This window comes from Nicotiana attenuata, unplaced genomic scaffold, assembly GCF_001879085.1.
Source record: "Nicotiana attenuata strain UT unplaced genomic scaffold, NIATTr2, whole genome shotgun sequence".
NCBI classification, from domain to species: Eukaryota; Viridiplantae; Streptophyta; class Magnoliopsida; order Solanales; family Solanaceae; genus Nicotiana; species Nicotiana attenuata.
This window is the reverse complement of record NW_017673489.1, coordinates 48159-64707: the sequence shown is the minus strand read 5'-3', so window position 1 is coordinate 64707 and position 16549 is coordinate 48159. Positions and strand designations below refer to the sequence as shown.

At 35.5% G+C, this 16549-nt stretch overlaps 1 protein-coding gene across 1 annotated transcript; it reads left to right on the top strand.

Annotated features, from left to right (window-relative positions):
• Positions 1-5102: 5102 nt before the first annotated feature.
• On the top strand, positions 5103-15986 carry LOC109216516 (probable phospholipid hydroperoxide glutathione peroxidase). Its single transcript, XM_019380680.1, has 6 exons — positions 5103-5428; positions 8155-8231; positions 8328-8389; positions 9590-9708; positions 9791-9958; positions 15688-15986. The coding sequence occupies exons 1-6, from the start codon at positions 5177-5179 to the stop codon at positions 15715-15717; spliced, it is 708 nt and encodes a 235-aa protein (XP_019236225.1). The 5' UTR covers positions 5103-5176; the 3' UTR covers positions 15718-15986.
• Positions 15987-16549: the final 563 nt, after the last annotated feature.

Sequence of the window (16549 nt, the reverse complement as noted above, 5' to 3'; positions counted from 1 at the left end):
ACCCTCTTTCTTTATTTATTTCCAGTTCATCATATCATATTATTAAATCTTCAACTGTAGTTGGCTTCTAATCCAACTAAAACACTCCATTTCTCTTCATTTTTTATTAGAAAGAGTACACTTTCCAAAGTTAAGCACTATTATCTATAATATGAGTGGCAAACGGCGGGTCGGATCGTATATGGTTCGGGTCGAAACGGGTAATGAAAAAACGGATAAATTATCTGACCCGATCCATATTTAATACGAATAAAAAACGGGCTAACCGACGGATAATATGGGTAACCATATTATCCATGACTTCTTGAATACGATCATTTTTGGGAGAATTCCTAGTCTCCCAAACTTGAGGAACCTCCAATTTGATGCTTTACAAATGTAAAATTAAACTCATTGGTTATCCATTTTCTAAATGGATAATGTTATGAATGAAAATAACATCCCGGAGGACATATTGGTAAATTTAGCAAGTTATGTATGGGACCCGGGTTAGAAAATGGTTAAATACCACTAGGTTAGTAAAAAAGGTATGCATATTGTTGAGTAAAATGTCTGCTTCCCATTTCTTTGTCTGAGTGTCTGTATCCTCTCATCTCCTTGCTCTGAGTCTGAGCTTCTCATCCTTTCTTCTCTATCTTTTGTATTTCAGTTTAGTATCTCTAATTCCTGTAATAGTCTTGAGTTGAGTTGTAATTTCTTGTCACTGTTGAAGTAACAGAAGTGTTGAAGAACTGGTTTGTTACATTGGTGCTTTCATCGATTCGAACTCCAATGGCAGCAGTGATACTAGATAAATTCAGCAATGGTAACCTAGAGAGCTGGGTTTATTGGGCGGAGCGTTACTTCAAATACCTTGATTTTCCGAGGAAGACTGGTTACCTCTTCCTTACTTCAACCTTGAAGGTGAGGCCCTCACTTGGTTTGATTGGCTACATCGTAACAAACAGTTCTACGATTGGAACCACTTCAAGGAGAAATTGTTTTTGCGATTTCGAAAATAGACCTTCGTAGATTCCAATAGGAGTGTGGCTGATTCGTCCCTGGCTTATCCTCACGATGTTAGTTATGCTACTTTGTGTTCGTCTAAAGCCCAGGTATCTCCCTTCAGGTCCAACTTCTATGGGTTAGAATCTACACCCAAAGTGGGAAACTCAGAAGCGAAGCATGTGTTCGATGAAATGCCTACTAGAGCTTTCACCAAAGCAGTGAATGAAACTTCTTCTGTTAAAGCAGCATGGAAGAGCACAGATGCCCACGTCTCTATTTCAAACTTTGCTGCTGATTTGAACGGTAATCAGTCACCTAAGGTGTTCGGCGAAACACCTACAACGACAACTTCCAGCATTCATTTTCCTTCCATAGTGGGTTCAATCCCTTATCTACCAGTCCTTAAACTTCATGCTTCTGGTGCTCTATTCTATGATGGGGACAAGTCTGCCATTGACGAAGACAAGGTGTTTGATGACAGTTCCCAGTCGACCACGACTGCTGTAACACGTGATGATATTTCAGAAATTTATATTTCCCCTATGGTCGATGAAAAACGAGATTTGGCATCCTTGAATAAGCCTGCAGACTTAGTAGACGCAACAGAGGATCTTGATTGTAAAGCTAAGTTGATGCAGGAAGGTGCAAATGCCTTTTCTGCTATTCCCTTGGCAGTGCCTTATGGACAGAGTGCTTCTAATTTTTTCGAGCTAGAACACTTAATCGAGCCGAACAACAACACAATTCCCGTACCCGATGGTCTTGCTCATCCAGAAACGCTAGGTCCAAAACTCAGCAATGGCCAAATGTTCGACAAAATTTCTGGATGGAATGAAACAGGCTCACTGATTAGCCTTCGGCTTGCAGACACCAGGACAACATTTAAGTACGTATTGGTCATGGTGGTAAACTGGTTTCAACCTTCAATCAATTGTTACTAGTTAAGGATTGCGTGACTCGATTCCCATTCGATCCCGGAGCGGATCTATTCATTGTGAACCTTGGTGGACCTGTTACTATTCTTGGCGAGAATTTTAAGACCTTGAGACTAACCGGTCATACTGAGTACATGCAGGATTCACTATTGATGGGATTGACCGGCAAGTTTTGCTCATTCGCATTTTCTAACTTTACGAGTAAAGTGTGGAATCACGGACAAAAATGGTATTTACATTCCTACATTCTGAAATTTAATTCGATACTGACAGTTACATCTCCAGCTTTTCATCGGTATTATAGTGCCGAAAAAAATCCTTCATCCGACTTGATAGAGTTGAAACCGGGTGCTGAAGTGGTAGTAAACAAGGTGCCGAAGTTGTTCGAACAAAATTTTCAAAAGACCAACACAAAGTTTGCAAGAACTGGCACATGGAATATAAGCGATAAACTTATACTAACAATTAACAACCAGTCAAGAGTTGAGCTCAATGACTTCCAGGTCTGCATTTGGGTCGACATAGGGCAAAGAATCGAGGTTGGTAGTTTTTGTTTCTTTTATTTATAAACAACAGGCAAGATGGTATATGTGCTAAATATGAATGGTGGTACAAGGCATCAAACTATCAATTTTACTTAAATAACAACGGAAGGAATGTGGATGCACGTGGTGGAAGTCGCTATTTTGTTGGTAGTGATGATGAAATAATCAACACCGTGAAAACCTGTGAGGGTGAAGATAAAGCACGTTTTGAGCAAAAGATTGGAGAAATGGATTCAAGGCTTGACAAATTTAAGAAGGAGTTGAGAAAAGACGCTGCCCCTGAAATTGTTCTTTATTCAGTGATATCTGAGCATGAATGTTCTGTCTACAAACTGCACATATCTGCCAGGCACCTTTCTAAACTTTACCATCATGCTTGTAAATATTGGTGTCTAGACAAAAGAGCTACAGTTGCTAAAAATATTGTTTCTAGCCTTGTTTTAGTTTCCATTATCCTAAGAGACCATGCTTTCCAGAAGGCTCTGAAGATATTATATCCTGTTGTCAATGGATGGGTGATGGAACAATGTGTTGCCAGACTAGATGGGGTTAAGTTCAATATGATTTTTCATGAGTCAGCTTGTGAGATCCCAACTGTTGCTCTATATCTAATAACTGAATCAAAAGAGTTGCGTATTCCAGCATTGTGCTTTGCAAGATTATTCTCATGGGAACTGTTTGATAGCCGTTTTTCAGACCCATTTCTTATTGTTGTAACACCTGATCCACATTCAAGTCTTAGTATAATCATCGCTATGATATCAATGTTGTTCTACTCGAACCTTGAGGACAAGGTTCTTATTGAGGATGAGGGTATTGTTATGAATGAAAATAACATCTTGGAGGACATATTGGTAAATTTAGCAAGTTATGTATGGGACCCGGGTTAGAAAATGGTTAAATACCACTAGGTTAGTAAAAAAGGTATGCATATTGTTGAGTAAAATGTCTGCTTCCCATTTCTTTCTCTGAGTGTCTGTATCCTCTCATCTCCTTGCTCCGAGTCTGAGCTTCTCATCCGTTCTTCTCTATCTTTTGTATCTCTAATTCCTGTAATAGTCTTGAGTTTAGTATCTCTAATTCCTGTAATAGTCTTGAGTTGAGTTGTAATTTCTTGTCACTGTTGAAGTAATAGAAGTGTTGAAGAACTGGTTTGTTACAGATAATATGATTCTTATCTATATTTGACCCGTTTTTAAAAAATTCATTATCCAAATAATTTTTTAGTGAATAATATAGGTCGTTAACCGTTTTCTTTTAACCATTTTGCTGCCACTAACCTGCATGATCAATAAAAGAACACTAAGCATTTTCCCATGGTGTATAAGCAAGCTTCCAAAAGAAAAAATGAATTGGATACTTCTAGCATCCCCAAAAGCCGTGTAATTCGGTGATGATAAATATCAAACGGCATTTAAAGATTCAAAGCCCCTCATAAGTGACTTTGAATAAGGGAATTTAAGTAAGGGAAGGTGAAAATAACCAAACTAATTAGAGATATTTGAGCACAAAAAAAAATTCTATCAGTTTCCTATTCCTCTAAATTAAACACGATTGTCTACAAGAAAGAATTTAGGAGGACGGAAGGGGTTTATCCGAACCCCCTTGCCGAAAAAATACACTATATAACGATACATAGTAATGACGAAAGATATGAGACATAATAGGTGTAATTTAAGAAAACTAATGCAGCATTTTATGGAATTAATCTTTTAGATTTATTAATTGAGTTTATTGTATGAAAATTAGAAGAAAAATCCCTAAAATTCTAAGAAAGTAGATAAATACATTTCCTCATCTAACAGATGCCATATCACTTTCTAAGGACCCCGTTTTATATTAATATATAGATATAGATATATAATGACTTTTGGAATGAACTTTCATATTTGTTGAGTAATTTGTTAATATATTTAAATCAACTTGAATGAATAAAGTACTTTTTAATTTTATTTTCATATTTTACTTAAATAAAATAAATAAATATAATTATTATTCTTAATAATAAATATTTGTAATTATTGATCTACTTATAAAATATTAACTACTAAGTAAATCTCTTCTTGTCCTTATTCGTAATTTGATATTTAAAATACTTTTTAAAAAGCTTGGTCAAACATAAATTGTTGCTCAATTTTTTTTTCAAATTGATTAGCCAAATACAAACTGTTGTTCTAAATAAGCACTTTTTCGAAAAATATTTTTTAAAAAAATATTTCTAAAAAATAAGATGATTTTAACAGCAAAACATGCTAATAGTCAAATCTCCTCTGTTCATGATTGATCTAGCTTATATAATGTATGTGTTCACTCGAATTCAATCGCGCCTTGAACTTCGTATATATATTAAAAATTCACCAAAAAAGTATATATAATTAATTTTAAATTCAATTAATCAAATAATTTATGATAAATTCCAAACGCAAATACATAATGGTCAAATCTCTAATCCGTCATTTCAAATTATAAAATTATGGATTAATTTTATATAAAAAATTGGTCAAATTGACTCTCAAAGAAAATTGGGTAAATAGTTTGAATAATTGAAAAGCAAAAAAAGAAAAAAAAATCGAACCAAAAGGCAATGAAACAACCACGTGGATAATTACATTCCACTCCTAAGAAATTAGTTAAAAAAATCAAAATAACAAATTCTTCAAACTTCTCACTTTCATTTGAGGTTTTTGGAAATCTGAAATCCACACCCAAATGGCTTCCTTTGCAGTATTTTCACCAATATGTCCTGTTTTTTCTCAAGCCAAACTGAACCTTAACTGTAAATCCTCTCTTTTTTCTTCTTCGTATAAACCCACTTTAAGCTCTACTAAATCTTCATTTTTACAGTATGGTTTCAATTTACCAATCTCTAATTTTTCTGGGTCTTCATTAAAGTCCAAGGTTATGGGCACAATCTCTGCTAGAGCTGCTACTGAGAAAACTATTCATGACTTCAATGTTAAGGTATTATATTCTCTCATGTGAATTCAATTTCTTGGCCATAGATTTTTTTTTTTTTTTTTTTTTTTGTGGCAAATACATGTTTGTTCATAAAATTTATTCATATTTTGACAAATTCCCAAATAACAAAACCAGCTCAAGAGTTAGTTTTGGCCCAAAATGTTACAATTACATTTTTTTAGAAATTGCCCCAAGCTTTTGTCTTTTTATAAAAGAGCCCACTATTTATTATTTTATAACAATGCTGCTTCGTCTTCTTGGTCACCTGGTAGTGTATTATGTTGTTCATTATAAAAGTGATAATTTTGTACCAAATTTATTTATGTTCAGAATTATGGTTTGAGATAAAGATAACGAATGTTATTGATGAATGTACTGTTGGGTATTTGCGATAGTTTTTAGAACTCGTGGGTATAAGTCACGTTTCATATTTTTTTGAAATATGTTTTGAAATCTATGTCCAAACACATTTTCATCTTCGAACCAAACTTCAACCGAATCAGATTTTTCTAAACAAATTTGGAATCTATGGCCAAACGCTAGCGAAAACTATACAAAATATGTTACTCCCTCCGACCCATCACAGGTGGAGCCAGAATTTTAAGTTTCTGGTTTCAAAATTCTAATTCTTTTAAGTTACTGGGTTCAAAATTAATGATTTGTACATACTTAATGTTATTTTTAAGACAAATACAAGGTTTGAACCAAAACTATTGGGTTTGGCCGAACTTGTAGACACATTCTAGCTCCACCCACCATCACATAGTTTAAAAAAGGAAGATCAACTTTTGAAACTTTGGGCTAAGACAAGCCATAGATATTTTTGTGGCTATAAAATCTCTTTAAGGTAAATAGAAATTTTATAGTAAAATTTTTTAAAGTATAGAAATATATCTTTCTTTTTAGATAGACTAAAAAGGAGATTATGCCATATAAATTAGAACAGAGGGAGTAATTTTTTTTTCCCTAAGCTCGTTTGGTACGAGGAATAAGGGTTAATTAATCTCGAGATTAAATTTGAGATGAGTTTATCCTATGTTTGGTTGGGATAAAATCGTGGTATAACTAATCCCGGGATTAGGGTGGAATAACAATCCCGAGATAACTAATACCGGGATAATTAATAGTGGAATAACTTGTTTCCCAACCAAACGACCCCTTAGAGTAAGAAATATGTACTCCCTCCGTCCCATTTTGTGTGATGTTGTTTGACTGAGCACGGAGTTTAAGAGAGAAAAATTATTTGAAACTCCTGGTCTAAAATAAGTCATAAACGTTCCTGTAGCTATAAATCATCTTAGAAGGAGTATTTTTTTTCTGTTAAGACTCAGAAACATGTAGTATTTATTATAGAGTTTCAGTTGTTATTAGAATTTATCTTTGATAACCATGATATTTTAAGTATGTATACTGTTCCAATGCGGTTTAGAAGATTCCATTTTGTCCTATTTAAGGTGATTATATTGGTGGTTACGTTTACTTGATAGTGTGAATTTTCATAGTTGAGAAAAATAAACCCTGTCTAGTGCCTACTCATCCTGTAATTGGTAAATGTATAAGCTTTACATATACTCATGTACAGAGGGCATATGCTTAGTACGATTTGAAGTTTATGGGTTTCTACAACAACTTCAAGTTAATATACAATAATAAGTAGGATCATAGTGGAGTTTTAATACATATACCGGGTCTAGGCAAAAGCTATTGGATTCCCTTGAACCCATATGTTACACTATAAATTTGAAAAAAAGGTTGGTGGGGTGGACTAGATAATATTTTTCTAAAGGAGGGTGAGCACTTGAATTACGCAGCCTGTCAAGTATCCCATGTATTTATCCCCTTGTTTTCTATCCCAACAGCAATTTTACAAAACACTGAAGCATTTAATGAGGGTTTTTCTGTCGGATGGAGCAAATTGAGTTAAAGATTTCCACCACATCTGTTAGGAAAGAGTTACTGCCTCACTTGAGGCTAGCGGCTTGGTCATTTGGACTGGCACCAATAAAAAATGCTATGTATATATGCTAGAGTAAAGGGTGCCATGTGGAGGAAGGTGGTTACGGAAAAATGTGGTATCAAATAGTATGATTGGTACACAAAGGAGGTAACATTCATCAAGTGCACTGTTAAATGGAAGTAAAATATGATTTTGGGCGAGTGTATGGTGCAATACTAATACTCTGAAGTCTGAAGGATGATTTCTTTCGCTTGTTCTAATTACCTAATGGCAACATCAGAAGCATGATGTATTTTTCCACAGTATGCTCTGTGTAAAATGAACACCAACTTGGTGTACTAATAACAGACTTTTAGCTTTCAAAAATTAATAATCCCGTAAATTGTTACCCCGCGGTTATGGATTCTACTATAACTAGATTGATCTTCAATAAAAAATATGACATGATTGATTATCGATATGGTTGATTGTCTAAATAAATTCATAATTCTTGACGTAACTTATGATCACGAAAGGAATAAAAGATTTCTCGGTTTCTTCGTTTATCCATTCAAATCCCTACTATAACGATATCACGAAACATCCTTAATACATCTTGATATCACTTAATAGTTTTTCTTTTTTTTTTCTTTTTTTTTTGTGCTGAAAGAGATGCTAGCAAAAATATGTCCTCAGCTAAAGAGATAAGATTGTACCTGTTGCTTTATTTTGGATTTTGCTATGCCGAAGATTGATAAGTATGCTCCTTGTTGATGTTTATGTTTTGATGCAGGATATTGATGGGAAAGATGTCCCACTTAGCAAATTTAAGGGAAAGGTTCTTCTAATTGTCAATGTTGCTTCCAGATGGTACTCTCTCTCCTCAATTTCTACCTAAATGTTTAAGATTCAGGATAATTTTACAGTAATATAGTGATCTGACTGGAGAATTGATTTTTGATTCAGTGGCTTGACGACATCAAATTACACAGAGCTCTCTCAGGTGTATGAGAAGTATAAAACTAAAGGTAACCTACATGCTTAAGAATTGAAATTGGCATGCCTTCTTTTTTCTCTCCCACCCCTTTTCCGGTTAACCTTTTTTTTTTTTTTAAATTTTTTTTTAATTTTTTTAATTTTGTGTGTCTATTAAATATGTTGAATCTCTGTAGAAATGAGAGTACTTCTCTTGAACATGTATAATTCGTGGTGCTGCTTTTAGTTCCTCATGAACAGTTGGCGGAGCCACCTTTAAGAAAGGGTTGTCAATTCGCTGGGAAATTATACCGTCTAGTTAGATAAAAAAATTATGTATATATACTCAATGTTGAAAACCCTTGGCTTCTTCATGTGCCCAATTTTTTATATTTTGACATGCTTAGTAAAATTCTGGTTCCGCCACTGCTCATGAAGTGCCTTAATGTATAACAGATACAGTACAAGGGAAAACATAATGTTACAGTTTACTCATATTAAAGGTCTAAGCTAATAGTACTAACATTTGCATGACAACTAAATGAAACTTGAATGGCTTGATCATAGAGTTCGTCGCGGTGATATATTGGGGGACAAAAGGAGTCTTATCATCTCAACTTCTCTTATTTAAGATGCTCTCTTGAGTTGATGGTCTATGCCCCTTAGTCTGCTTGAGCAACAGTGATGTTTCATAATTACTATTAAACAAATAATTACTAATCCGGGTGTAAACATTTATGGAATAAGAGGTGCATATCTTCATTGAGCTATAGCATCTACATTTTCAGGTATATGAGCAAGTCAATAGAAGTCAAGAAATTGTACGTTTTACAATGGCTATACTGTGAGGTAGTATTGTGCGGCAACAGTCTAATCTTCTTTGAAAAATTCTGTAGTTTTCCATTTCCCAAGAGCAGAAACTGCAAGAACTCCTATTCACTCCTATCTCATTGGTCATGCAAATTTGTTTACTTAGGTCACCCAAAAAGACATCCGACGCCTCTCTTGTACCCTGCCTAATGATTAATGAGGCATGTTATTACCACATCCATGTTATATTTTCATTGCACCACAGGCTTAAAATACATATTAAATTTTTTTTCATTATTTCTTTTATTGCATAACTATTGAATATGTACTGTTTTAACAATTTCAATGTCAACATTTTATTTTCACTGTTCAGTGTCTTGTTAAAAGCATATAGTGTAAACGTGTGCAGATCTTTCCAACTTAGTTGATCACATTCCTTGCAGGACTTGAGATTCTTGCTTTTCCATGTAATCAATTTGGGGCTCAAGAGCCAGGATCTAATCCAGAGATTAAACAGTTTGCTTGCACTCGGTTTAAAGCTGAATTCCCAATATTTGACAAGGTTTGCGTTAACTTTCCCTGCACATAAAGTTTAGGGGGTGCCATACTGGTATAAACAAAGGACTAAAAATGATATGAAACAGGTCGACGTGAACGGCCCTAACACGGCACCAGTTTACCAGTTCCTAAAATCAAGTGCAGGAGGATTTTTAGGTGATCTGGTTAAGTGGAATTTTGAGAAGTTTCTTGTGGACAAAAATGGTAAAGTTGTTGAGAGGTATCCACCAACAACGTCACCTATCCAAATAGAGGTACTCATCCTTTTACATTGTATGATGTATATATACAGTGTTTGGAATCATGAAAGCTTCATATTAATTGGTTTAAAGTTTGCTAATTATTGCCCCAGGGCCTAGCTCAAGTGGCAAAGGGTGGTGGATTTGTGTCTTAGGTCACAGGTTCAAGTCTCCACACCATGCAAAGCAAAGCCTGGTATTTAAGTGGAGAAGGGTAGAGGGGCGGGCCCATTATCCACCGAGTTTCGAAGGCTGCGGTTGGTCCAAAGGATCGGCCCCAGACGGATTTCTCGGTCATCAAAAAAACAAAAAAATTGCTAATTATTAGCTATTTCACACAGCGGTGTGATGTAATTTGTCTCGCACTAACTCATAGTTCATTTTATTACTCGAGGGAAAGAGTAGATGGATATTAAAAGGAAAAAGAAGAATTAGAATAGACTTTGATAAATCTGGTAATTTTGTGTAAAAGAGCCACATGATTCAGCAACCTCAGCTTGCATCCAGTATGACCACTTTGGTCTATGTTGCCACGATATTGTTCTATGGAAACAGGCGGTTTAGAATTCGGCCCGGTTTTTCTGGTGTAGCCTAGACTAGACTAGAAAGGAGATTGCTTTGGTCTTCAGTCAGCTCTACTAGATGCAGTTGCCTAGGAATCCAATGCACAGCTTGCATCCAGTATGACCACTTTGGTCTATGTTGCCACGATATTGTTCTATGGAAGCGGGCGGTTTAGAAGTTCGGGCCGGTTTTTTTGGTGTAGCCTAGACTAGACTAGAAAGGAGATTGCTTTGGTCTTCAGTCAGCTCTACTAGATGTAGTTGCCCAGGAATCCAATGCACAGCTTGCATCCAGTATGACCACTTTGGTCTATGTTGCCACGATATTGTTCTATGGAAGCGGGCGGTTTAGAAGTTCGGCCCGGTTTTTTTGGTGTAGCCTAGACTAGACTAGAAAGGAGATTGCTTTGGTCTTCAGTCAGCTCTACTAGATGCAGTTGCCCAAGAATCCAATGCACTAACTCCTGGAAGCTCCATTCATGCCAACCTACCGACCGAGGAAGACGCTACTGATCCCCATTAAGAGCTTCTAAGTCAAAAGATTGCATTTCCTGGTCTAGTGATCATAGGCTTGTGCTAATGATAATAAACTTTATCATGCTAAGTGGTGGATCTCTCTTACTTCCCTTTTTCATAGGATCTTATTTGGAAATGAAATTTTTTAGGAATTAGGATCACAAGAGAGAAAAGGGGTCAGTCTTCTTCCTAGTGGTAAACCGAAATTCTCCTATATAATTCATCCTCTTTGAGATTTGGGAACTATATGTTAAGCACCTAGTCTGACATTGATGGTTAAGTATGGTCATGATTGGCTTAGTTACGATGCAAGCACTAAATGTGCTTCAAGTCTTACCTTAGGAGCAATGCGCGAATTATTATAACCACGTTACGTGTATTTGGGATTTTTTTTTTGATAAGGTAAAGGTTTACCTCTATTTGGGATTTATTCAGTAGTTTGAAGAAATTTTTGTTTTTGTATCTGAAACAATTTGGTCATTGCCCATTTTGGACAGTTTTGAATAGAGATCCAAAACATTCTCTTCCCAATTGATATAAGTGTAAAATATATATATATATATATATATATATATATATATATAAGAGTGAAATAAAACTGAAAATAAGACTAGCAATGAGGCAAGTGAGGCAAGGAGTACTGTATTACCGGTCTAAGTTATTTAATATTCTAATACGTTTGCTTAGGAAGTATTTTCAATGAGAAAACTTTACCATTTTTTATATGTTATCATAACAATAACTACTACCTAAGTTGCGCGGACTCTTCGATTTTGGTGCCGTCCCTGTCCCGATACGGGGACGGGGACGGGGACGGGGACGGGGACGGGATACGGGATACGTCCTGGATTCGGTCAAATAACTTCGGACACTTTGACCAGAGTCCATCGACAAATTTGGGAAAAAAATTGAGATTTTGATTTCTGAAAATCAAAAATAAAACTGATTTAGGACAATGAAGGAATAATGTCCATCTTGGAGAATGAAAGATTGAATTTTACAATATTCATGTAAGTTTTTCGCAGAATATCTTTCAAAATTTACAATATTTTTGTAGCTCTATTTTTTATTAGTCGAATCTCCGCACCCGTATCCATATCCGGATCCGCACCCCCGAATCTTAAAATTTAGATTTTGCCGAATGCGATACTCAGATCCGTCCCCGTATCGGATACCCGCACCCGAGTCCGAGCAACTTAGACTACTACTATTCTTCAGTCGCAAACAAGTAGGGGTCGACTATATGAATCCTCACCGAATAGAAAGTAATATCTTTTATATGTTACGGATATGCAAAGTTTCCCTCAACCCATCGAATGGGTAAGTAAAATGGATTGCACTACCTTGTGCTGATTTAGTACATTTTTACCTGCCACATCAAATCTTCTAAGACCAGAATTATATATAAATAGATAGATAGATTAGTTTTTCCTACACTAAGAGTCTCTACATTTATAGATTAGTTTTTCCTACACTAAGAGTCTCTAAATTTCTATCGGCATATAAATCTCAAACAAGAATAGTAGACTCCTAAGCAAACATTAGACTTATAGTAAACGTACTACCTTGCTAAAACTTAATCCTAAGTAATTGGTATCTCCTATATAGATCTTCCATTGTGCCCTATTTCTCGCTAGGTCTAGGTCTACATGGATTCCAAGTAGAGTTTTCGAGACAACTTCGTTCCGTGTGATTTTTAGGTCTATCTCATCCCTTTTTAACACATTCACTTAGCATCGTTCCACACCTACTGACCGGCGCATCTGGAGAACACGTAGGACATGACCAAACCATACCAAGCAATCTCCCTCTTTGTTCTCTGTGTGTGCTACTTGCACCTTCTCAGATGTGGTCCTTTTTAATATTATCTAATCTCATATGACTGGATATCCATCTTACATTTGCATTTCTGCAACACTATCTTGTGGATATGTTGAGTAAAATGCCCAACATTAACTCTATATCATTGATGGTCTTACAGCCGTTTTGTACAACTTGCCTTTCACTTTCATAGGTATCTTGTATCACATAATACCACCTTAGCACTTCTCCGTTTCAACCATCCTATTTGATTCGACGTTACCATCCTCATCTATCATATCATTCTCCGAAAGCATCCAGCCTAGGTATATGTGTAACATCTTCAGTCGTTTGCATTTATCTAAGAAAAATAATGTTACTGCAATCTTTTATCTAGAACTTTCTCCTTGTGAAATTTCAACCTCAACAAATGAGACTGTTGGTGTAGCGTAAGAAAATGTGGACTTATGGAACATAACTCGTCTTGTTTATCCCATAGTAGCATGTGACAATCTTTTCACTGAATGAGATTTGTTGTTGGCCATTAACTTGGGGTAGATCGAATTTTCATTTGCAGTTGTGTTCCACAAAACCATAATTACAGTTTCCAACTTTCAAAGTTAATAAAACTAAGAGATATAGCTGTCTTATTGCGTCTTCGACTTGAATAATGAAGAAACATTTGTTGAATGCCGTAGATTGGGTTCCTTGCAGCAGGTGTGTTGGTGAGTATTTTATAATTAATTGGGTGCTAGAAGCGTTGTAATGTATTCAAACATTAGTTCTGATACCAAATTGAGGTAACATAAAGAAAGGGAGAAAAGACAATGTACAGAGAAGAAATGACAAAGAGTAGAGTAGGAGAAGAACAGAGGAGAATGAGATAGAGAAGAAAAAGAGACTTAAATACAGAGAGAATTAGAGGAAGGGAGAAGACTAAGAGAGAACGTGATTTTACTTTTCCCAAAAAATAAAAAAAGAGGAAGAGAATTTGGCAGGGAAGCTAGGAGAAAGAGAACTCATGAGAAAGGAGATAAAGACCCCTTGTGATGTCAAATCAATTTATTAATATGAACTGTTATTAAAGTTTCTCCAACAAAATTCGCTGGAGCTCTGTTACAGGATAGGGAGTGTAGAACAACTCAAAGCTCTAGGAACAATTGGAACTTTATCCCTAGCAAAAAGATTAAGAGAATGAAGTGTTATCAAAGGAGCTCTTAAAGTGCGCTTCAGCCATAAAGCGAGGTTCAAAACATGTTGAGCGCTTCGCCTCGCTTAGCGAGCGCTTCAGTGTTGTCATCAAGAAGGCATATTTTTCTTGCCAATAATCCTAAAGAGACGACACTAAGCCATTGATATTTTACTTTATCGTAAATTTTCTTCAATTTCTTTGTCCTTATATTTGGTATTCATGCTTATTGATATTAGTCTTGGACTACACATACATATTTGTAGTCTTTCTCCATTTGCGTCTTTCTTCGTTAAAGCCCACGCTTTATTTGCGCTTAAAGGCCTAATGGACTTTAGAGTTTTTTTGCGCTTTTCGCCTTTGATAACACTGAGAATCTACTATCAACTTAAAGAAGATAAGACAATTTATAACCTTATTCCTAATTAGTAGATGAGATCATCTCTAACTAATGGATAAAACTTCATTTCAAGGTGAAAGATAAATATAGATGAAAGTAATATAAAAAACAGGATAGTGTATAATATCTTCATGCTCTACGTCAATCTTCTCTGGTAAAAAGAACTCAATTCTAACAAATTAACATAATGCCGTAGTTAACCTGCCATTGGAGAATTACTTGTGCAAAGCCTTAAAAAAAGAAAGGGGGAGGGGGTGTCGTCATTTTCGTCGATGGGCGACCACCATAGCAAATCAGCATAAAATCGGATCCCTCACTTGGTACGAAATTGATGTAGCACCAAGATGAGAGAAGACTGAAAAAGAGAAAGGAGGTGAGAGAAGAATAAGGGAGCGGGAGAAAATAATACAAGAAAGGGAAAGCGAGATAGAATATTTTAGTATCGAATAAATTCATGTTTTTAACTTTGTAAACAAAATGGACTTTCGAACTATATCAACCCCAAAAAATTTATAAATGTGGCTTCAAAGGAAGGTTCACTTCAGTAGATGTTTTCCTACAAGTATCTGTACTTAACCTAGTGCGCGTTAGAACTCTGCCCCAGAATCTTAACTAGAAACTAATCTCACCTGTAAGTAGCCAGGTAAGTGATCATAAGCCACGGCGTGTGAGTTTGTATCTAAATACTCCAGTATGAGTGCACTTACAACTTGACTGAATGAAGTTGCAGTAACTACCTAGCTTCTGGGAATCCCTGATTCACAAAGGAAAACTGACATGAAACTGCTTTCAGAGTTTGTCATTAAACACACGACACTTGTTGATTGCACTTTTAGGGGTTGTTGGTACGAGCAATAAGGGATAATTAATCCCGGGACTAAATTTGAGATGAGTTTATGCTACGTTTGGTTGGGATAAAATCGCGGTATAACTAATTCCGGGATTGTAGTGTTATTTTTATCCCTATTGAAGGGTGGGATTGGATAACAATTCTAGGATAATCCCGAGATAACTTGTTTCCCAACCAAATGACCCCTTAGATGTTTAGATGGGCAGAAAATATTAGGTAAGTTTCCATCTATAAAAGCCATGTTGAGCAGAGTTATCCGGTATTTGTGCTGGTGGGAAGTAGCAGGTACCTAGTAAAATAATCTGAGGTTCGTGCAACTTAGCTCGGACATCACATGGCTGTTTCTAATTTTTTAACCAACTGCATTCATAGATTCTGCTGGTTTTGTTGTTGCAAAATGGAGTAATGTGTTTTAATCTGTTGCAGAAGGATATTCAGAAACTTTTGGCAGCATAACTTGTATGGAGACTGATTCCTGCTTTATGTACATATATGAGGGAGGAAAATGGTATAATGCCACCTTTTAGATGTTCACAATTATATGAATCCACTCTCAACTTTTGTTTTAAAATGATATGAAAAGTTGATATATCTCAAGGATGGTTTTGCTGATTAAGTTGTGCTTTTGTGTTCGTACTTAAATTAACAAGAAATGAGTTTTGGCCTCATGTATAATAGGGTTGGTTCACTGTGAACATTAATATACTACGTTGTAATTTCTCTCTTCTTCTTTTTTATATGTGTAATTTCTCTTAATAAACACGAAAAAAATACTTACACCCGCCTAGTTGTAAGTTGTAACCTTGTAGCCGGCGTGATGTATAACAAGTGTGTAATATGTGTTAATATATGCATTGATTATACAACGATTATATTGGATAAATTTTGTAAAAAACAATGGAAAATGAATAATAGCAAAAGAAATATATATCTTTTGTATATTTTTTTTTATATATATACGAAAGTTATACAAATTTTATATACTTTTTCGACTACAAAATGTAAATACTTTCTGGCGCGGGCTAAAAATAATAATATCCCAAAAACAACGAGTAAAGTTTGTTTTTGGTTATGGGCCAGCTATTTGCGTATAAGAGCCCGTTTGGTCATGCTTTTAGGAGGCCAAAAGTACTTTTTTTAGCCAAAAAGTACTCTTTGAAAAATTTAAAGTGTTTGGCCAAAATGAAAAAGTACTTCTTAGCAGCAACAGAAGCAGTTTTTCTGCTTCTGAGGAAAAGCTACAAATTCTAGCTTCTTCCAAAAAGTAGAAGCTGAAGCAAAAAGTTAA